This window comes from Diachasmimorpha longicaudata, chromosome 17, assembly GCF_034640455.1.
Source record: "Diachasmimorpha longicaudata isolate KC_UGA_2023 chromosome 17, iyDiaLong2, whole genome shotgun sequence".
NCBI lineage: Eukaryota > Metazoa > Arthropoda > Insecta > Hymenoptera > Braconidae > Diachasmimorpha > Diachasmimorpha longicaudata.
Window position 1 is genome coordinate 5484952 of NC_087241.1, and position 21849 is coordinate 5506800.

The 21849-nt window shown below is 40.4% G+C and overlaps 2 protein-coding genes across 10 annotated transcripts; one reads left to right on the forward strand and one right to left on the reverse strand.

Moving 5' to 3' along the window:
• On the forward strand, positions 1–20882 carry LOC135170498 (synaptotagmin-10-like). Of its 2 annotated transcripts, none has more exons than XM_064136372.1 (10): positions 1–891; positions 15630–15892; positions 16154–16303; positions 17090–17221; positions 18293–18447; positions 18525–18693; positions 18845–18965; positions 19053–19224; positions 19388–19588; positions 19902–20882. In XM_064136372.1, the coding sequence occupies exons 1-10, from the start codon at positions 801–803 to the stop codon at positions 19903–19905; spliced, it is 1458 nt and encodes a 485-aa protein (XP_063992442.1). In that variant the 5' UTR covers positions 1–800; the 3' UTR covers positions 19906–20882. The 2 variants fall into 2 exon arrangements, with proteins under 2 accessions (XP_063992442.1, XP_063992443.1); XM_064136373.1 differs by lacking the exon at positions 1–891 and adding an exon at positions 13533–13699.
• LOC135170378 (adenylate kinase 7-like) lies at positions 1449–12958 on the reverse strand. 8 transcript variants are annotated; one of them, XR_010300371.1, is made up of 15 exons: positions 12650–12958; positions 12391–12574; positions 11783–11887; positions 11400–11544; positions 10740–11151; positions 10350–10443; positions 9556–9906; positions 9254–9465; positions 7710–7997; positions 7344–7492; positions 6777–6919; positions 5713–5871; positions 2887–3060; positions 2757–2782; positions 1449–1623 (listed from the first exon to the last, which is right to left on the reverse strand). XR_010300371.1 is itself a non-coding variant. In XM_064136147.1 (13 exons), the coding sequence occupies exons 1-12, from the start codon at positions 12583–12585 to the stop codon at positions 2920–2922; spliced, it is 2394 nt and encodes a 797-aa protein (XP_063992217.1). In that variant the 5' UTR covers positions 12586–12958; the 3' UTR covers positions 2544–2782; positions 2887–2919. The 8 variants fall into 8 exon arrangements, 1 of the variants encoding a protein (XP_063992217.1); XR_010300370.1 differs by having other exon boundaries at positions 11810–11887; positions 12391–12958; XR_010300369.1 differs by having other exon boundaries at positions 12391–12958.
• Positions 20883–21849: the final 967 nt, after the last annotated feature.

Sequence of the window (21849 nt, forward strand, 5' to 3'; positions counted from 1 at the left end):
TGTTTGGTCAGACCTCGCGTTGTTAAGGAATGATTCCAGTTATTGCAGAGACTATTAAAACATAAATCGAGGGATGTGGATTATGAATTTATTTGACTCTCCGCGGAATTTGATTTTTGAATTTCCTTCTCGTCGTCAATGTTGATGCTGCACGAGTCGAGAATAAAATTAAAAGAGGGTAAAAGAGCGAACCCCCGGAGGAGAGAGCAGCAAAGGGAGTGACGATAGCGCTGAGGTCTGGGTGGAGGCTGGGAAAAAAGGGGGATAGACACGCGGCAGTATCCGTGAGCCAGAGACCTTCACCGAGACCCAGTTGGCGTCGACATTGCCCCCTGTAGCAGCCCTATACATATAGCTCCAGGAGGGCTTTCCACCACCTCACCGACCCGTTAGCGTTTAACTCGACGAGGAAACACACGCTCTCCGCATCCCTGTCCTGGGTTGTGAGCGTCACCACAGCCTCAGGATCATAACCACTGTGATGGTGCTACAGTCGGTGGTGAACAGAGGGGTAAGAGTTTGACGCAAGCGCCGACGCAGACGCGTATTATTCCCCTGAACGGTTTTACCAATGTTCCCGAGTCCTTTCACGAGTTTCACCAGACGACGCGTCGGCCTCAGCGAGTCTAGAGGATTCACTTTAGGATTATCAGGAAGGCAGTGGTTAAGATTGTCTCTCAGCACTTGGTGCTAGCAATTTTTTTTTTCAACCGGTGATTTGGTAATTCGTCAACGAGGGACATTTGACATTCCTTTGATTTGACGGAATTTTTTTTAACACCTGGCGGGCCTTCCGCGTCATGGGAGTGGTGAAGTCAGCCTCCGAGAGCAATTTCGAAGAGACTGTCCTGCCGAGTGAGGAGGCTAATTTTTCCCTGCAGGGTCATGCCGGTGAGTTGTACATTATTCAACTTTTAATTTGGCTTTTTATGCTTTTGCCCGGGATTTGAGGCCAAGTAGAACCAGGTGGTTCGACAAATTAAGGGGATTTTCGGATTAAATTTAACAGTGATTTTGAATGGTTAATGGCCGAAATAATACCGGGAAACGTGGGGGCATTTTAAAGCTGATGTACTCGGCTGTACACGAGAGCGCCAGCTAACAGGTGTCTGGAGATACAGGTATAGTTGAAATGGGCTTTTCAGAGAGGAAACTGCTTGATTTACTAAAGCGTGCGGTTCATTGAATTTTTTCATCAATTTTCGATGTTTTTTTTCTCATATTTTCAAATTCATTCTTGAAAGTGTTCACCTATTATCAGAAAGTTTATTTCTCAATGTTTTCCCTCCAATGTTTACTTGGAAAATTAACAGACGATGACAGGACTCCCATGTTATCTAATTATCGTCCGGATTCAGTGAAGAAGTGGTGAAGTTCCTGAAAAGTTCTTGGGGAATTTACTTGATAAGAAATTTTTTCATCTTGTTAATTATCCTGCGGTGTTTCATAATTGAGTAAAAGGGGATTCGGAGCGGAGTTCAAACAGTTTTCTGTGCGTTCGAGAGAAGAAACAATGGGGGAAGGTAGACTTGGCCTTGACCCAAGGGGAGAGACCATAAGAACGCCCTCAGCGGCTCGATACCGCAGGTTTTAGCCTTGCGGTGATGGTGCGGTCGCTGAAAGCTGTGAAATTTCAAGCATGCGCTTATCAACAATTTATCTTTTATCTCAGGACTCTTTAATGATTCGGGCCACTCTACGGGATTTTTTAATTATCACTAACATTGTTTATGCACATTATCACCTTAATTCAAGTCTTCCGGCGTCAGTAAACCCCTTTCGGAAGGTAAATGGAACGCGGATTTTTCATTCAGACTCCGGTCGGGGTCAGTAGAAATTAGGGAAAAATTATAGTGATTCTTAATGGGGAATAAAAAAAAATTCACTCCCTAAAATTTTTCCCTTCGCTTCTGGATCACCTGTGGAAATGTAATTTTATTGATTTTTTTTTCGCGCACATCGATCAATGATCAATTCCGCTTTTATGTCAAATCGGGAGAGCAGCTGAGACTCTTTTTTCACCCTCTATCTGCAATCGCAAATGGAAATTTGCAATACAGTACTTCCGGAGTACTGGGGACTCTATTCACCGACCGAGAGTGCAATAGTTGGTATGCGCGTCATTCGTCGACTAGGGTCACGGTCGCAAGCACGATCCACGTTCTATATCAGCCGTTAAATGAAGTCTTCTGTGGAATATACATTTTCCGCATTATCTATCACGTACAACCCGAATTTTAATGATTATTTCCCATATGTACCAATAGTGGGTGGCTCCGGCTAAGTAAAAAATCTGAAGTAAATTTTACGGAGGGATATTTTGGTCAAAATTACCCTCATTTGCGTGAATGCATTAACAGAATGCCAATTCTCCAGCCCATGTTGCTTCAATTAATCCCGATTCATGTGCATAATTCTCACGTGGAAAACTTGGCGAGCTGAATACCCCTGGGGGAACCCAGAAATTCAGAGCGCTAATACACAACTCCTGCAACATTGCCCAGAAACATTTACACCAAAATCCCATTCAACTTTACTGGAGATCGAAATACTTGAGTGTGTTCCTGTCTCTTTGAGGCTCACATTAAATCACAGCTAATTAAAGAGTGATTACTCTTCAGGATGAAAATATACCAAAATTTCACGTAATCGTTCCCATCGTGAACGTCCTTACGCACTAGTGTTACGTATTCCACTTCGTTTATTCATCGGTGGAGCAAAATATAAAAATACTCAGATGTTATTCAATAACTCACGTGTATCTCGGTTCTCAATATAGAATCTGAAAGAAATAGAATTGATTTGTGATAGTTTTGTTGAATACTATCTACAAAATGAGAGGTTTTCCAATATAGATTTAATGAAAAAAGAAATTGATGCTTTTACCTCGAATATTCAGCAACGTTTGATTTTCCACTCCTAGAACTCGATGTCATTTAACGGCCCTTCGCGCAAATCCATAATTACGTCAGAGCGCGAATCTCTCGCGAGTTCTGTCGATAATTCAGGAGGAATATCGATCATTTTTCCCTCAGGATTATTGCGGAATAAATACGTTGCCTGCAAAATAATGAATGTATCATTTTGGATGAAAAGAAAAATGAGATGATAACTGCGGTAAGCGCATAATTTTAGGGCGGTGCAGAGATATTTACAACCAAGACATGAAGCAGCCCTCGATATTACGCTGTGCACGTTTGCTCGAATGAAGCAAAGGGACCATCGATGGCGGTACAATATGAATTGGACATTTCCCGAGGATGTCCCAGTTTCCCAGTGTGTCCTCGAACTTTTTCTCTCTAGAGTCCCACCTCCCGCCCGCCTCTCATAAACTCGATCGAATATTTTGACAATTCCGGAAAGTACTTGTTTTGTTTTCATTATTCTAGTAAAGCCACGCGAAAAAACTTATTTTTTCAAATGTCGACGTTCGCTATTGGAGTTGGGTGATTATTAGGTTCATTATTCTACCTATATAGTAAATCAATGCCCTTCAATTTCACTAATTGAATAGTATTTTCAATGGCATCTATGCCTCGAATCCTATTTGTTAGAGTTTAGGGGAAACGAAAATTTGCCACATTGATCCATTCGAGTGGTTGAATATTATTCGTTATATAATGAATGCATTTACTCCGGTTAATTCGTTGCATAAGTATTCAAAGTAGAATTAGTTGTTCTATTTCCGGACAAACTAACAGTGTCTGCTGCCCGAGTAATTCGGAAATTGTTGAAAATGTTTGATGTTTCGGGAATTTGAACGCAAAACTTTTGCTGCAATTTTCGGTTGGATGATTCCGGGTATTACGATGTGGATTGCTCAATTTTTAGAAGTTTGATGGGGGAATAATTATGCGAATATCGATGAGAAGAGGATTCGTGGTAGAATACTGGCAATTGTAGAAACATGTAGATTGTGGGACTGTAAATTCGGTCAGGGATGGAGTGGCAATGAACACTTGATGAGTGATGGAGTGAGTCTTTAAATCAGAAAGCGACTCATCGACATCAGAGGAGAATCACAGCAATAACAAATGTTTTTTCTTCCGGTCGAGTGACATACATTATTTTGCGCCATAATAGAATAAAGGAGAGCTGCCTCCTGTCTGAAATGAAAAAAACTTTTTCCCTGCGAAGGGGGACAGTGAATCGACGTGGTGAACAATAGCTCCGGGTGGAATTTAATATTGCTAAAGCAGTCACTCAATTTTCCGTGGGGGAAGAGTCGCAAGAATATGTAAGGGGATGAAAATTCATATGCATGATGACTGGGGAAGAATATATCGTGCGAAGAGGAGTGAAGTGGAATATATTTATTGCTGGTAATTTTAGCCTAGCCTTCACACTGAGTTCCGAGGTGCCAGAACGACAGATATAGTGAAAATAAAATTTTCTGGTACATGTTATTGCTCGGTGCTATCGGTAACATTTGGAAAAAAAAACTGATTAGTACTTCTCATCAAAAAACCAAATATTTCATTGTTTTATCGTGCGTTATCGCGAATGCTCCGCAATTATTAAATTATTAACGCAACCAAATGACGGCCCCTCACCCCATATTCGTGTAAATCATCCCTCGACTGTCGCTCCCCTCATTTGTCCATGAATTTCCAAAGAAACTATATATCAGAAATAATAAAATACGGATCGCTTTCCTGTGTACACTAGGGACCGAAGAACTAGTACCGCCAAAGGCACAAGGTATGAGAGGCACGAGTGGACAGCCAGTGATACCCGATTTCGCTGTATCGATTTCCACCTGAACACATTTCAAGGTGATATCCAGCGGTTCTATTCCACCGGCTGCTAAAGGAAAGGGAAAATGGGAAGCGGAGACATTTTTCAGATAAAAGTATTTATCCTTGAATTGTGCAACAGCTCTTTTCCCTTCACTCTTTCACCCACCTCCCGTTATATTTTTTTTTTGTAATCGCATGTGTTCGAGCGATAAAAAAACAGATCCCAGGACAATATCAAAACCAGAAGCTTTTTATTTTTACCGATAGAATTGTCTCCGACTATTTATCCCCACACATCAAATAGAGCGACAATATTTTTTTCTTCACACTCTGTTGACAGATGGATGATATCGACAATCAATTTTCGTGGACTTTTTTTACCGATCGTAAGCCATAAACGAGAAAAAAAATCGAGAGGATAAAAACGTATCAATGTCCTTTCACGTGGACAGTCTATCAAGCTAAATGACAATTTCCGTCTGACGTGAGAGGGGAAAAAAAGTTACAATTATCGATTTCGATGATGCAACCAAGTCGAGCGAGCATTTATCCTAGACAATGTCACCGCAATCGATCCTTTGTCACTGGCTCCATTGTTTCATATTGATTCAATACCTAGGAATTAAACATCACTCATTTCTCATGTCCCTGGGGATCGGAAAAATACAGGAGAGGAGGGTAGAACGATACGACGTGATTAATATTTTAGATATTAAAAAATTGCAATCTCAGCGCAATGTGAGAAATGAAAAAGTTGGTGGATATTGAGTTGGTCGTATTGAATCCATGGAGGACATAAACTTTGTGTCAATGAAACTTTCATAATAAAACTGTTGCGCGATGAAATATCGATTTATTGGAAGTAATAAAAAGGACGTTTATGGAGATGCAGGGGATTAACTTTTTTTTCTGTTTCTTCTTGAGCTGTTTTACTCGGGAAAAATGTTGGCGGGAGGATGTTACGGGTACTTACCAAAGCGTCCAGGGGATTGTCAGGCTTCGATTGAACGATGGATAGGAGACCTTGGCTCAACGTGGGAAATACGCACTTGAGGAGGTACAGGCGCAGGGGCTCCGAGAGAGCTCTCAGCAGATGTTCCTCCTCTTTGAGCTGATTTTCCATGTTATTCTTCTGCGAAGGGAATTATAGAAAAATATTCATGGGCTCCTGTCACTATTTTTTTAGGAAGAGATGAGGGACTGCAATTTGGACAGTAATTGAAGGCGTGTATGCGTTTTCACGTGTTCTTTGAATATTTACACTGAAGTATTTGTATATTATTTTATTTATTGATTTATACTCACACGATTTTCCCAACGAGATAAAATGGAAAAATTATTCTCTCCCGATAAAAACAAATTTGAATATTCTCCCCCCCAATTTTTTACCTGGATGTACGATAATTTAAACAAGTTCGACACGGATCAGCGGGGGTGACAGCTATACCACACACTGTAGAATAAATAATTCAGGTTCTAACGACTGTGACAGAACTTTTTGCTGGTGAATTCCCCCCGAAAATTTGAATTTCATGCGAGGGAGTCTGAGGTTGCCGGGAATTAGACGAAATCGATGAGGCAAAGGGGGATGAGAATGAAGCATCTCAGCCTTCACTTGTCTGATCTCACTCGAGGGCTATTTCCATCCCCCGGTGAGTGGAATTCAACGGTTCTAACAGCTTTTACCCTTGTAACTCACCGCGCCCCAGCATAAATCCGTAAAAAGCCCCAAAATTCTATGTAAATTCATTCATATGCAAATGAAATAATAAATTATTTCAAATGAATTGAAATTGCATTTTACCCAATCTGCATTCCCCTCTGGCAAATGGAAGATTATTCACCATAATAATCTCCATTGCCAAATTTTATAGTCGCAATGACCTGGAAATATATGGTAATATAATTTTGGAAAATTCCTGGGAATAAATCAGCACTGGGATAACTCGGATAAACTCGACCTGACTCGACTATCGACACCAACGACATGAAAATAATGACACAGTCCTTGCACGTGTCATTAAACTAATACTTTACCTGCTCCCTCATAGCTTGATCTCGTATCACTTTCCTTTGAAAATTCACCTCCTCCTCTCTCTCGGCTCCAATAACTGAGGTTCCCCACACATTGGCAACGTCACGTACCACAGCCTCTGCCACGCGCTCTTCGACTGCTGGCCCTGTGCTCAATTGAAAATCACTCGTTATTTTCCTATCGAACGTGGGTGACACAATCTCTTTTACCACCAAGCACGTGCCCCTACACTATCTCTATTTCCCTCCTTAAATAATAAAAGTTGACTTTTGTTTTACATATAGTGCGGTAAGCGGTTGTCAAAAAATGTAAAATTCTCTACAGAGAGAAATATTCAGTCGAATTAAAAAAAAATTGGTGGATTTTCCTCAACCGAATTTCCCTCGGGTACGACGAAATAGATACGTTTGTTGAATATTCCTTTGTACAAGTTATTGCAAATGAAAATCCAGGACAAAATCCTGATGTCCTTTGATCATGCACAATGCTCTCATCTTGCCGCTCCCTTTGTTGTCGGAAAAATTGACAAAAAATCCGAACAACTTGAATATTGAAGGAAGAGTAATCACCATAGTTTCTCGGTTGTCCGATTGTCTCGAGGCATTTGTGAAAAATGGTGTGCATACCGCCAGACTCTTCCTCGACATCCACAATAAGCGGATGTAGTCCATTCTCCGTGAAGAATCGCAACGCCGTATCATTTTCAGTGTTTCTCCTCCTGTAAATACAAACCTCAAACTCCTAAGTTACCACCGATGAGCAAAAAAATGAGGGAATGTTGAATAAAAAAAATGCATGATGTCGACAATAGATGCGCACAATATCGAGCTATCTTCCATACAACGGAGCGGATAATAAAGCATCAGACCGGAGGTAAAGCGATATGCCTCGTGGAAGATACACAAGTGTCCAGCTAATAATAATAATACACAAACCTGTATTCCTCGAGGCGCTTCATCGTGCTTTCCACATCATAATGGGTAGTCTGTATCACACTGTGGGGTAAATTTAGTACACGATTGTGGAGAAATTCATCGGTTGCCTCGAGTTGCATCACAAACTCGGGAAACATTCTCAAATTTTCGGATGAGGATGTTGTGTTTGAAGTTACTGTGAGTTTGTTATCGAATAAATCACGGGCTTCATTCCAAGTTCTGGGGTAACCATCCAGCACGTAGCCCTGATTGGTACACTCCGGTGATTTGAATTTTGTTTTTAGTAATCTGGGGAGGAGGAGTGATTGATTTATTGTGACGTTCTGTGTGAGCAGCTCGATTTAATTAGCTTTGGGGTATTTCCGAGAGATTTACCGGTGGATTTCGAAAGGGAGAGGCGTGATATTGAATTATAATCTTTCGAGAGAGATCTTTGGGGGGTATTGCGAGGATATTTCAATCGTAAGTTGAAGTTTTGAGCGTATTATGGAAATTAAGCATTAGAGTCGAATAACATTTGCGTTGAAGTGGAAATTTTGAAGAATGTACACACACCCAGTGGAATATACAATAGAAATTAGTGGTCAAATAAAATGTTATGCTAATTGCAACCCCCGGAAACTTTTATAAATCCCTCCGCCCTTCAGATGAAGCTGCTACGAAGTTTTGGAAACAAAATCAGATCTTCCACTCTTTCGTAACAATTCAAAACTTTTCCTCATCTATTCCAGAAGCAAAAAGTCATGAAATAAGTCCCCTAATTTCAAAAAAACCCATAAGTTTAATTATCCTGTTGCAAGACGAGCTCTAAAACTTTTCTACTCTCAGTGTGGAAAGCTCGAGAGTCGCATAAATATTGAGATCAGCCACCCTTTCACCTTTGTTTCTCCGAGTCACGAATTTATCGCCCGCATTAAATCCACAGTTCCTTAGACTGGCTGTTGTTATCAGCGAGGTAGCACGTACGAGTCTTATTATTCGCAATACCTCGTGAATAATTAATTTATTCGACGTGCACTCATCGCAGAAATCCAGAAATATCCGCATTCAGTTATACCCATGAAACATTTCTGAGGCCTTGGAATTATGCATTATAATGCTGGTACATCATGCATAGATGATGTTCAAGCGTTGACCTGAGAATCTAATCGGGAGTGACGAGAGCATCAAGTGAATCCTAGTGGTTCTAATATCATCAGTCCCCATCAAACTCGTTAAGGTCGGTTAAAGACGGATAGGTTGGATTGAATGGAGTTATGGATAATATTCCGAAGGGCAAACCACCTCTACTTATCCTCACAGATTTGTATCACGCGGAAAAAAATTCATAAGAAACATTTTATCGTGAAATTTTATCGCGGAATAATGAAGACATGCAAGAATAATAAATAAATGACCGACGAGATGCTGACGCGATGATTATTGCGGTGATAAATTGTCCATTGAATGGATCTTTCCGACGAGTTAACTCATGAACTTGTAATAAGTAGAGGTGATACTGACTTGCGGTCAGAGCCAGGAGAGTCAAGAGAATTGTGTGTAACTTGTTCACGATATCATCCCTGCCTTGGCCATTATTCAGACCGAAACTGTTGTGTATTTCATCCAGTTGCCTCTGGAGTTCGCCCAGTGATTTCCAACTGGAACTTGGACTCGCCCCGACCACTCGTTGCTTTTCGTCGCCTTCACTATCTCTGTCCTTGGGATATTCCGGAGATTTCGCAGCTAATGATCCTCCTCCCTCGCCTGCAGTTGTCTGACAGACATTATTTTTAAAATTTACATTACGAATGAGCAGATGACGAAAATTTTTAACAGTGCAAAAAAAAATAAAGGGGAACTCAACTACATTCCTAATGGCCTCCGCTATCAACGACTCCTCGGAAACATATGGTATTCTATAGAACTGGGAGATGATACGAGCAACAGTGCTTTTCCCAATGGCTGGTGGCCCCAGGATGATTATTTTCACGGGTCGTAGATTTCTGCTTGCTCTGTATTCATCCACTATCCTCTCCACTTGCATATCAAAGGTCCTCTCAGACTGGAGATTATGATCCAGGGTAAATGCCGGCTCGATGTTTACATCCACCATCATGACGTCTAAATCCCTCTGACTAATATTCCCTTTGAATATCGAGTTCTCCAGCGTCTCTACACTCTTTATCTTCCCATTGCTCATATGTCGGCTGATATTCTAGTGGAATAGTACACAGGGAAATCAGAGAAAAGGGATAACACGATGGGAAATATGAATTATGCTGTTTCGATTGATACAACCGAAGACGAATATATTTATCTGGCCTTGGGGAACGGATACATAACGAAATACTGTACGACTGTGGATTTATCTGCTATTTTTCTGCCCTCAAATACGTGAGATATGAGAGGAATAAGAAGAATAAACTATGTAACTCAATAGTCAGCTGGTAGATAAACCAATTTCAGAGGGAAGTCAATAATGGAGGGTATTTTCAGTGGCTCTCACACGTTTACCATCTTAATAAGAAAATTTAATCATCGGGTGGACCACCTGGCAGAATTATTAACGTCAAAAATGCACAGGAGGCTGTTTTCTTTAGTGCATTGACTCAGATGAATGGTGTCGTCAATTGTATAAACATGAGAGAAAATTCTCACCTCAACGATGGTCGTTTGAGAAATGACATCGTGCTCTGTCGCGACAAGGTACCATCGATCTTCCGGCCAGTCGTAAAAAAGTGAGTGCACGATCCTGGTGAGAAAGAAGTAGAGTTATTGATGGTGGCAGACGCATTCCATTAATCGAAGCGGAAAATTTTTTATTGTTCTATTTCCATTCGTCAAGAGAAAATTGTTTGTAAATCGAGGACTTTTTTTTCATTAATCGAGAATGGACAGACGCAGATCTTGAATAAAATGAACAAATAAAATGAAGGCTTTGATGTGGAAAATACTTCCGGAGGAACGACAATTTATCACACAGGAAAATTGTTCCTTCGAATGACGACTGATATCCCCACAGTAAGAATTATGGTTCCCCTGGTTTACCTCGACAAATCATCAACATGAAGCAGGGGAATCTTATTTCTCCCAGTACCGAAAATGGGTAGAAAAGGGGAGTTGTGCCAGGCGAGCTTGAAGAGAAAGTGGAGGGGCCCCTCTTCATTCCCATAAGTGATTCCACAGCAAAGGACCAGAGTCTTCAATTTCTTCTCCGATTTCTTTTGTAACATCGAGTGCTCTTTCATGAGCATTACTCGAGTCTCGCAGTCCTTGTGACTCACAAAGTTGGGATGGGGCACTCTTTTTCTGTAATCTAGTTCGTTGAGAGGTGCATTCAAGCTCTGGGGATCCAATTGCCGAGTGTGAGCCCACGTCATTACTGATGAGATCAACAGAAAGTGGAGGGATTCCGCATTATGTGGGAGATACTCGGGAGATGCCAAAGTACCAGCTAGGGCTGGAAAGCAGGAGGGAACATAGAAACGAATTAGGGAGTTAATTAATTAACCATCTGGAAATTAAATATTGATGAATGGATTTTGTGGAATGACGACGGCTGCTCCCGGCTGGGAGTGATAATGGGTAATTAAAGCCACCGGGGGAGGAGTAATTACATTAAGTCTTGGAACAGTCAGTAAATGGATTTTTTCTTTTATGGATTCAATTTTTTGTGGACTTTTTAAATGGCTTTTGGAGGCTTTTTACCCTCGAGAGCCCACTCTGCCTCATGAATCTGTCCAGCATCCAAGGTAATGTCGTAAATCACGAGCTGGCAGGACAATAACTTCTTTAGAAAATCTTCCTTGTTGTGGGGATCTAGAACAGTTATGTCTGCGTAGTTCAAGGTACTCTGGAAACATTTCCAAGAAGGTAACGTCAGTTTTATTAGCTGCCGCTAGTGCATAAAAGCCTGACTGAAACTACATCGTTAAATTGAAAAATATGGGCACGTGGTAAAATTTTTTTTATATCATTGGCACTGTAAAAATTACATTCAATACAAGGAATGAACTCTCGCCCTGACCGTCAGAACAAGGGTCTGACACTTCGATACACCTTCATCAAGTCCCTCCCCCCTGCGAGCCTACCTCAGTATCGTGAATCGTCCCAATCACCTCGCACTCCGGATCTTCTTCTCTCCACGTCGTATGTTTATATTCCCCTTCCCCGTGGCGGTGAACGCCCAAGAAAAACTGTAAGTTCAACCACCGTCCATAAGCTTTCCCCTCACAGCCGTCGGGGTTCATCACCCTAGGGTAAATATTTCATCCCCAGTACAAAGCACCGTCGTAGTTCGCCTCATCTTCTACGACGCCAAAACTTTTGTCTACACTCCAGGTCTCTCATAAAAAAATTATAGATTCAGTCGTCGAATAGCCGGGTTATAAATGGGAATACGACAGGCACTGCTAATAGCCTTTGAATTATTGGCAACTACATGAAGGGAAAATTCGAACAGAAATTGCGAATTACAGTGGAGTGTTGACGTCAACTGCTCTATTTTTTTTAACAGAAACGTATCAGGAAAAAAATGAATACGAGAACTGGATGGCAATGATGACGTATGATACACTTTTGTAGGCCAATGGGATAATTTTTATCTCCATGTGTGCTTACCCTAGTCACATTATACAGTTCTTGAGGGATAGAAATGACGTTGACCGACGAAGGTGCTTTGCAGGGACATTAAGCTTACATCAGTCAATGCTCTTCCATGATAACTGTCCATGTGATTGATAAAGACCCGGGGTGTTCTGAAGGTCGGCCGACATTCCCCGTAATCCTTGTTGTTCATCGTCTTACACACCCTCAGGAGAACAACTTCAAAGCTCCGCAGATCCCTCAAACGAACCCCAGATAATCTACACTTTAGCGCACAACTACCGCGCATAAATGGAATTAATAATCTCGGTTACAGAGGTCCTGATATTTACGTGAAATTTAGTTTAACAAACTTGGAACTTGTGGTAGACCAAGAGGAGCTGGTGGCTCGTTGAGGCACTCCCACGATCCTGATGAATACTTTATGAGCCTATTGGAGTGAGGGAACTCGTAAATATAGTCTCCAGAGGGCAATTCGGGGACTGATTAGTCCTTGAGGTTGACATTCTAGGTTTACAGACGTTGGCTGATATCTCTGTACCCCATTCACCATTGATTCGTCTACTGGGCAAATCTACCTCGAACTTTCGGGTCAGGCAAATATTGCGCAACACAATGCAGAGGCCGTACGAGTACAAAAGTTTCAATTAATTTTTTTTCAATTTCCAACGAAAACAAAATGCAAATGGAAGTGCGTCGGCTAATATTTTTACTCTCTTTTGTCTTTTGTGAATGAAAAATGGTGCCATGGGAAAAATATTGTATTTCAGTGGAACATTGGGGAAGAGTGGATGAGACCAAAAATTTTAGATACATTATTCAACGAGCTCTCGAGCAAAGCTCTGCTGTAGATGTTTTTATTCGGTCAAAGAAAAAATTCGATTTATTATTGTCAGTGAATGGATTAGGCAATTTAATATAAAGTTGTTGGTGAGGTGATCTTTCTTGACAGTTACCCCAATTTTTTTTCTCCCCTAAACACAATATAATATCCTCCCTCACGAGAATTGTTCCCAGATTTTTGTCGACATTTCGAGAAATCACCATTTTTTTCATTCGCCGGTTCACCAAGAAACAAAACTACAAAGAAACCATTTGTAAACATTTCAATCAACTCTCTTTTGTTTTGGGAGACTGGGAAAATGGGAAATGAAGGAATAATTCATGCGTAAATTTCGGTTGGTTGAGGTAATTTTTCATCAGGCATTTTTGTTGTTGAGTGAAGCGGAGAGTTAACAGAGTGGCAAGTACGGCCTGACCATGGCACAGAACGCATCCCACCATCCCGGGGGCGTCAGGGTCAGGGACGTAAGGAGTAGGAAGATACGAGGGACCAAAAACCAGAGTAAATCGATAATGGAACGCTTCGATGAGATGGTTAACGCGGAACTACAGAGACACAGGTAAACATCCAGGTTTTGACGGATATAAATAGCTGAGGTGGGTTACACGTTTCTCGACGGCGACGAGGGTTTCCTCGCTTTTCTTCGATTCCTCCCTCTCCCTCTCGCCCTGGACCCTTATGTGTCAAGGTTACGGGAGAGATCGATCAGTCATGCGTACAGGGTTTGCACTGGGCTCTTGGGAGTAGAATTTCGCAGATTCATCGACAAATTGAATGACTTTTAAGAGGATTTTATGGGATAAGGGTAGAGAGAAAATGGGCGATGGATGGGGGAAGGGATTAAATGTCCTGTCCAATAACTTCGGGAGCAAGACATTTAGGGGAGGTTGATAGATGAATTTCCTTTATTTAGTTTCGTGTCTTTAGTTTTTTTAAAGGGTTATTTTTTGTGTAAAATGGTCCCTCCAAAACATCTGAATATTCGTTTATTCCCTTCATCGTTATTCCAGAAAAGTGGGAAATATAAGACTCTCCAACTTAATGGAGGAAAATGATGATATACGAGACGAAAAAATACCCCCTAAAATTCATCACCTCCCAAAAACCCTAACAAGCATGAGCACCGCTACCGTTTCATCCCACTTATCAAGTGAAACTGACAATGACTTGGTGGAGGCTGTTCAGGCGCTAGTTCGCGCGGAGGAGATGTCAAAATTTGCGGAAAAAATAGTTGCGGCTGAGGCAGCTGTTGCTGCGGTACCCCCGGAACTCGCTGAAGAGGCCGCACTGGCCGTGACACGTAGCTATCAGCAGTGCGAGGATAAGGTCACAAAGATCAAAGAAGTCGTCCAGGGTGATGCTGTTATCGAGGTAGTTGGATATATCGGCGTGAGAGCACGTAAAAATCCATCACACCAGTCAAGGGTTAATTACAAAGACGCACCTTTTTGCTGTCCCTGCTCCAATTAGGAGCAAACAACCGCAGGGAATTACAGGGGGATTTTTAATTACATTATGGAGGAATTCAATAAAAGAGACCAAGAACAATAAATCGTGAAAATATTATTTTAAACAACCATCATTCATCACGCACCCATTGAAAATTTAATTGCACAAAATCCCTGAACTTTTCAAGTCCGTGTAAAGCCAGTCCCTGAACTCTAATCAACACCAATGAATTTCCATAATTCAAACCTCGCCCTTTGATTCGTTGCATCTCTGTGAGGCATCACCGTAATGTACCCGGAATTATTGGATAACGTATTATTGAAGTGTTGACCCTGGCTTCAGAGAGAAGTCTAGCCGGCTGGTGTATCCCCTTTGTCTTTGGTCTGACCGGAGCGTATCTCGACCACTGCTATCAAGTTTAAATTCCCTCCCCACGTATCCCGCCGGAAGCCCGTCCACCGACCATTTGCCGGCTTTCAATAGTCTCTATCACTGTATTCCGCTCGTCTATTGTTTCCACGGTATGCAGGTAACAGTATAAGCTGCTCTGTGCGGCCGTGAATCTCTATATCACAGTGGGAGCTTACGGTTGCATTGGCAATTAGCGAAGGATAACTGCGAGAAATTATATCCCCATTCCCATGGGGAAATATTAACTTTAGATACGAGAATTTATGTCAACGATAATCAAACAATTTGAAATCGATATCGGCGGTGGAAAACATCACGAAGCAAGTTATGGTTCACGGCAATTGATTAACTCACCATTATTTGCGTGTCACTTGATGAGAGGCATTATTTACTCTGTACAATATTTTAATTGACAGATGTGATATTAATTAGTATGGCACTCGATTGAGCTGCTGATTTAATGTTGTTTGATTGAAAAATATTTAAAATTGAATATTGAATAGTCGACACGAACCTCAATCCAACCATAAAATTGATTTGCAATTGAAGCGTATCTGGACCTGCCTATAAACTATTTTCTTGCGGCCTCTGTTGTTTCCCTCGAAATGGACGATATAATTTCTGCACAGATGAGTGGAGTGAGAGCTTCCCCTATCAATTGCTGATTGGCACTGGTGTAGCACTCATGGCACTCGTTCTTCTCGCAACTGTGAGCTTGCAGTGCTCAGCAACGTGGAAGTGGCTTCTGGGTGTCGCTAGGCAAGAGAGTGACGATGACACCGATGGCGAATTGTCCCAGCAGAATGCCATACGCATCAGCCATTCGTTGCCTGATTTGCAGTCTGAGCCGATTACTCATGAGTACGTGCAGGAGCAGAAAGATAGTAAAAAGGTCTGTGGAAGTTTGGAATTTTTATGAAATGTAAACTCGGAAATTTCCGGTGACTGCTAAGAGCTTTAGAAATAGGATATTTCTATTCATGAAGTTTTCTTTTATAACATACATAGGAAAATTTCCATTGAATTCAAGTGCACGCATGCATAAGAATATTTTTGCCTTACAAATTTTGATTGATTTTTTTACCTAGTCATTTGCAAATTCAGCCATAAATAAATTGTCAATTTTTTTAATACTTTCCATTGACAAATCTAGCATGTGCTACGTCAAACAACCCTTCCAATTGTACCAACGCGGCACCAAACTTTCCAACGTCAGCTGTCCCATCGCCTCGATCTACCCAATATTAAATTCAGCATCTGCAGCTTGGAGAACCGCAGTGACTCGAGCCTCGGTCTCATCAAGGTAATCACCGCCTGCATTCAATACACCCTGACAGCTTTCCAATAGTATGCACCCAGAGAACAAATTTAGTTATCAGATAATGAATATTCGATTTTATTGACTGCAATCCCTAATGCATTCCCTCAGTCTCCGTTAATCGTTTCATTGAGTGTACATTCACGTTCTTTACGAGGTGAATTAGAATATAAATTTTAATTTGACTTCACCATCCTGTCAAATGCATCGCAGGGGATTTCAATCGGATCTGTGAATATTCCATTCGTTAGTTTTATCGCACGTGTACATACACGTTCCTCCAGCCCTCCTGCGTCCACAAACCTGAGGGATAGGAGAGATAACAGTACCAACCCTTCATATATTTATTAATAACATAAAATATTTCCATTTAATTCACCCCTCTTGGCAAGAATAACAACCAAGTCGATATAATCTTCTATTGTCAATTATCAATCGCATTGATAAGTGGGCATATTGCGCACAATTCCCCGGGCCATTGCGAAATTCATGAAAGAACCTCCTTTGTAAGGAATTTAGTAATAAACAGTAATGAACTTGTCATTTCTCTCAGCCCGAGTAATGTCTGACATATTTTGAATATTATCCCTGAAATGAGGGCATTCAAAGAGGAATGTTGAAATGACTTTTCCCTTCCCAGTCACAATAATCCTTAGATTTAGTTCAGGCCAAACACACATCTGAAAATTGTCAAGGGCGTTTTAGCTATTTCATCAGATATTTCAATTACATAAATTAATTTTCATTTTCCTTTATCCCAATGGCACGCAGCCGGAGTTGTACAAGAAGGATTTGACGCGGCAGGAGAGTACAGAGAGTTCTAGCACTGTGGAAATGGAATATGCTGGCAAACTTCACTTTGCACTCAGATACGACAAGGAAATTGATGGACTTGTTGTTAAGGTATTGTGTATTTTGACACTAGGCCGGTGAATATTTTTATTGAATTTTTTTCGTGCAGAACGTCTCGGGAAACCGTAATTTTTTTTCTCTTGAAAATTATTATTGACAATTCATGAAATTGATGGTCGCTTTGCATGGTAAATTATGCGTACACACATAAAAAATGACCGTAATTTAACATTCACGGTGCATGAGTACCGAATAAACAGAAAATATAAATTACTGGTGGATGGAAAAACACGATAATAAGTGGATTAAAAGTACGAAACTCACTTTCTCATTCCCAACTTCTTCAATATCATCACTGAATTAAGCTGCGCCGTACTTTCCTCGAGTATTCACAACTCTAGCGGAGATTTATGAATCGATGATTGCGAAATGTTCATAATGGAGTTAGAGAAAAAAAAAGTTTTATAAATTCATTTGCTGTTAATGAATTGAATGCGGGGAGGGGAGGGGCGTTGAAAGGGGTTTCGCCAAGGAGATTGGAGGGTGGGTGGTGAAACGAGCACAGGCAATACAAATGATGGAAACTGTATTGGCTCGTCAATCTGCTTTTGTCGATGGCGCTATTTACACATGACGTTTTGTGCACCAGTTTAGCTATTCAGAGTGAAATTATGTCCCGTCCTACATTGGCAACGTCTATGATGAATGCCAGGCGTATGTCCTTCAAAATTCTGGAGGAAATCAATATTGTTGTAATGCCAGTTGATTCATAATGTCGACCCCGATAAAATAATATTTTTTCTTTTAATGCAATGGAGAAGGTGATTTATTCTGTTTAGTTGAGTGAATTTCATTTGAATTGGAGTGAATGAATGTTATATAAAACACCGTGTCATGGCTTCATTCACAGTTATTGGGGTTGATGAATAGCCATATAATTTTCGAGGCCAAATTGTTCGTTTGTTACTGAGTTGTTGCGTTTCAAATGGTTAATCCGGATCAATTTAGACACCTCATTCAGCTTTCAATTATCACCGCTTTTTATTAAGCTCTCATTCAGGAGAATAACCCTCAAAAGAATTCATAATATGTCAGGTAGATAAAAAATAAATATTGCTATAGGTTTTGGAAGCGAGGGAGTTGCCCGTGAAAGACGTAACTGGCAGTAGTGATCCGTACGTTAAGGTCCACCTGCTCCCGGACAGGAAAAAGAAGTTTCAAACCAAGGTCCATCGGAAGAATTTGAATCCCATCTTCAACGAGACTTTCATCTTCATGTAAGCCCTATCCTCTCACGTACAATCCATCCAGCAATAAATTTAAATAATTTTTCTTTTCATTTCGTGTTATTCAGTGTTCCCTACGATGACTTGAGGGAGCGATATTTGCAGTTTTCTGTGTACGACTTTGATCGATTCTCCCGGCACGATTTGATTGGGCAGGTTGTACTCAAGGGACTGTTAGACTGCACTACCTTGGAACAGGAGATCGAATATACGATGGATATACTCTGTGCAATGCAGGTGCTTTAATCAATTTTGCCTTTCAATCGAATCTGTTGTACGGAAAAATAATTTTTTTATGGATTTGTTTTTCTGCATTATATCGACATTCTCAGACGTTACGGACTTAATGTGAAATACTCCATTGTGAACAAAAGAATAATAATTGCAGGAGAAGGTGGATTTAGGTGAACTGATGTTGACGCTCTGTTACCTGCCGACTGCAGGGCGTCTCACAGTGACAGTCATCAAAGCGAGAAATCTGAAGGCAATGGATATCACAGGGTCATCAGGTCAATAATTAAATTTCCCGTCTGAACAATGAATTACTCAGTCAAATCCACCGATTCATCGACTCATATAATAAATATCCATTACAGATCCATACGTGAAAATATACCTTTTATGCCAGGGGAAGAGAATAAAAAAAAAGAAAACAACTGTGAAGAAGAATACACTGTTTCCAGTGTACAACGAATCCCTAGTATTTGATGTGCCAGCTGATAATGTCGAAGACGTTAGTCTCATAGTGAAAGTGATCGATTACGACAGGTAAAATGCAGTGAATGAAAATTCTTCCAAAGCCATACCTTCACCCAGCAATTTATCGTCCATGTTTAATGGAAATAAATGGCTGAATAAATTTTGCAATTGGGAAGAGGAGGAATATTTTTTTATTCACGTAAGATTTTTTTTTCTTCACTCTGTCTCACAGGATTGGCTCTAACGAATTGATGGGTTGTACGGCTGTGGGCGCTAGTTTCATTGGAATTGGTAGAGATCACTGGCTTGAGATGTTGGATAATCCGAGAAAACCAGTGGCACAGTGGTATCCACTAATGGAAATAGTGGCTGGTCACATTCCAACTGTGTCCTCAGAGCCACTTCCTGTCAGCCTGAGTTGCTTGAACAGTAGGTGAGTTAACAGGAAATTACTTGGTTAGGCTGGTTTTTTACTATCGTCACCTAAATCTACTTGTAATTCAATAAATTCCATATAGATTTTTCAAATATCTGATGCGAGTGCGTTGGCTTCCGAATTACTCCAAAAAAATTCGTAAAAATTGCCAGAACACTCCCGAGTCTTCTGAAATCATTCCACCCCTTTCTGGACCCTTTCCGAGCTGTCCAAAACCATCCTTCAGTATCCGGAGAAAGAGATACTTTCAATTCTCCAAAATATTCTCTATGAAACTGAACAATATCGCACCAACGAATATTAATTACAGATGAAGTCGGGGAGATTGAAGCCGCTAATTTGCGGAGCTCGCCACCAACGTTGTGTAGGTGAAACCTTCGAGGAAGTAAAAACTCGTCCCCACCTGTAATTCTATGCACAAGCTTGGACTGACGTTGAGAAAATGAAAACCACAAGGCTTTCTCTCTCTTTCTCCCTCTCTCCAGAGAGAAGGAAAAATCATCCCCCTCATTCCTCCCTGTCCCCTTTCCCATTTAATTCTCCAGAATAGTTGGTGCCATGCCTGGCTGACAGGCGTGGAACACTAAACGTAAAAGATAAAAGCCTTAGACACTCGTGCATAATGAAAAGACGCTGAGAATATTACACAGGCAACTTGTGACAGCCACGTGGCCCAGAACTCCAACTATATTTTAAATAAATAACACGAGACAATATTATCCAATTTATTGCCTCGTTATTTGTTCGATAAATACTCTCGACATGAGATTAAAAAATAAAAAAGGAAATATGAGGAATGAAAGAGGTAAAGATTTCAATTTTGTGATGAAGAGGAGCCCCTGGAGGATGGAAAAGATGACAAATACAATATTTCTTGTACAATCCCGTGCGCAGTATTATATTAGAGATGCAGAAAGGCCTTATTTTTGGAATAGAACGAACGTGAATACAGCGAATGATGAAGAAATATTAGAACAATACTTTGCATCAACATGCCATACCAGGTGGAATATTACAATTGAAAATTCGAGAAATATAGATAGAGTTAGTTATTAGTTTTGTGTACTATGTAGGTGTAATTTAAAAATATACCAGTGAGAGGTCCTGCAAAATAATGAGTGTGAGAGCAAGGCAAATACGGCGTCAATGCTTCAACAATTGGCAATTTCAAGAATAAATAAAAAATCTAGTGATGTTTTCAACCTCATTCGTAACCAGGAACTCATCGCTGGTATCTCCTAAACCCGTAGACCAATATATTCCATCTACGATATAAGAAAAATTCAGAAAAGTAACTAGCATTTTTATTAAGATGAAAAATCGAGTTGTTGAGGGAGTAACACGTAATACCCGGTTCAAAATGTGGAATGTGAAAAATAGTGGGAAGCACAGGTGAAGAATGAACACAGATAAGATGTGATGACTGCTTGATGTATCGCAGTGTAGTCAATAATCCGGACAGAAACATAACTGTTGCTCTTTCACGCTGTTTTTTTGAGAAAAGAGGCGGCATTAATCTCAATGCATCTGGTATATGCATGTAAAAGAAACAAAAAAAATAATATATATATGCATGAAAATATATGCAAATACGTATTTTATGTATGTCATACGTGAAAGCCCCGGTGGCTCTATTTGTGATAATGTACGGACACGAAAATAATAGCTTTAGATATTCGAGTTGAGTTGAGAATGTATCATAAACCGAAGGAACAATAGGATTTATAATATCATGTTGAGGCCACACCGAGTGAGATTACCGAGAAAATAATTCTGCATCTTTTCATTTCGTGGAAAATACAGATATTGTATGCCGTCACTCCGCTTAAAGCATTATCTGAATATAATGTGGAAGATAACTGGATATGCTGATAAACTCAAATATTCGATTGTGAACACGATAACAATAATATGATACATATGGTAAATACGTATAATATGATATTTTAGGGGTTTGCGAAATATGATATGTGTAGGATGGAAATTATTTAAGGTGGATTTGTGCTGGTGCGGTTTACCTTGTTATGTGAGATGTTATAATTATTTTCCAAGTTTTTATTTCCCCGGTATTTTATACTTTTCTATTATATCGAAGGTTACCGGAAATTTCGTTATGATTGAAAACGCCGCAGCACGTCCTTTTTCGTTAATTGGACTGACTGGATGACCGGAGAATTCAAATTGAATTTGATATTTTCCGCTGAAGAGTATAAGACATCGTAGTTGCTTTATAACAAATGGAAAAATTCAATAGAAAT

Excerpts from the sequence above, each read along its gene's own strand:
- LOC135170498 (XM_064136372.1), top strand. The coding sequence starts at position 801 with ATGGGAGTGGTGAAGTCAGCCTCCGAGAGCAATTTCGAAGAGACTGTC. Across the intron at positions 892-15,629 it reads TTCCCTGCAGGGTCATGCCG|ATGAGTGGAGTGAGAGCTTC; the intron begins GTGAGTTGTACA and ends ATTTCTGCACAG. Across the intron at positions 18,966-19,052 it reads GGATATCACAGGGTCATCAG|ATCCATACGTGAAAATATAC; the intron begins GTCAATAATTAA and ends TATCCATTACAG.
- LOC135170378 (XM_064136147.1), bottom strand. The coding sequence starts at position 12,585 with ATGCGCGGTAGTTGTGCGCTAAAGTGTAGATTATCTGGGGTTCGTTTG. Across the intron at positions 9,907-10,349 it reads CTCAAACGACCATCGTTGAG|AATATCAGCCGACATATGAG; the intron begins GTGAGAATTTTC and ends CTATTCCACTAG. Across the intron at positions 6,920-7,343 it reads CGGACAACCGAGAAACTATG|GGCCAGCAGTCGAAGAGCGC; the intron begins GTGATTACTCTT and ends AATTGAGCACAG.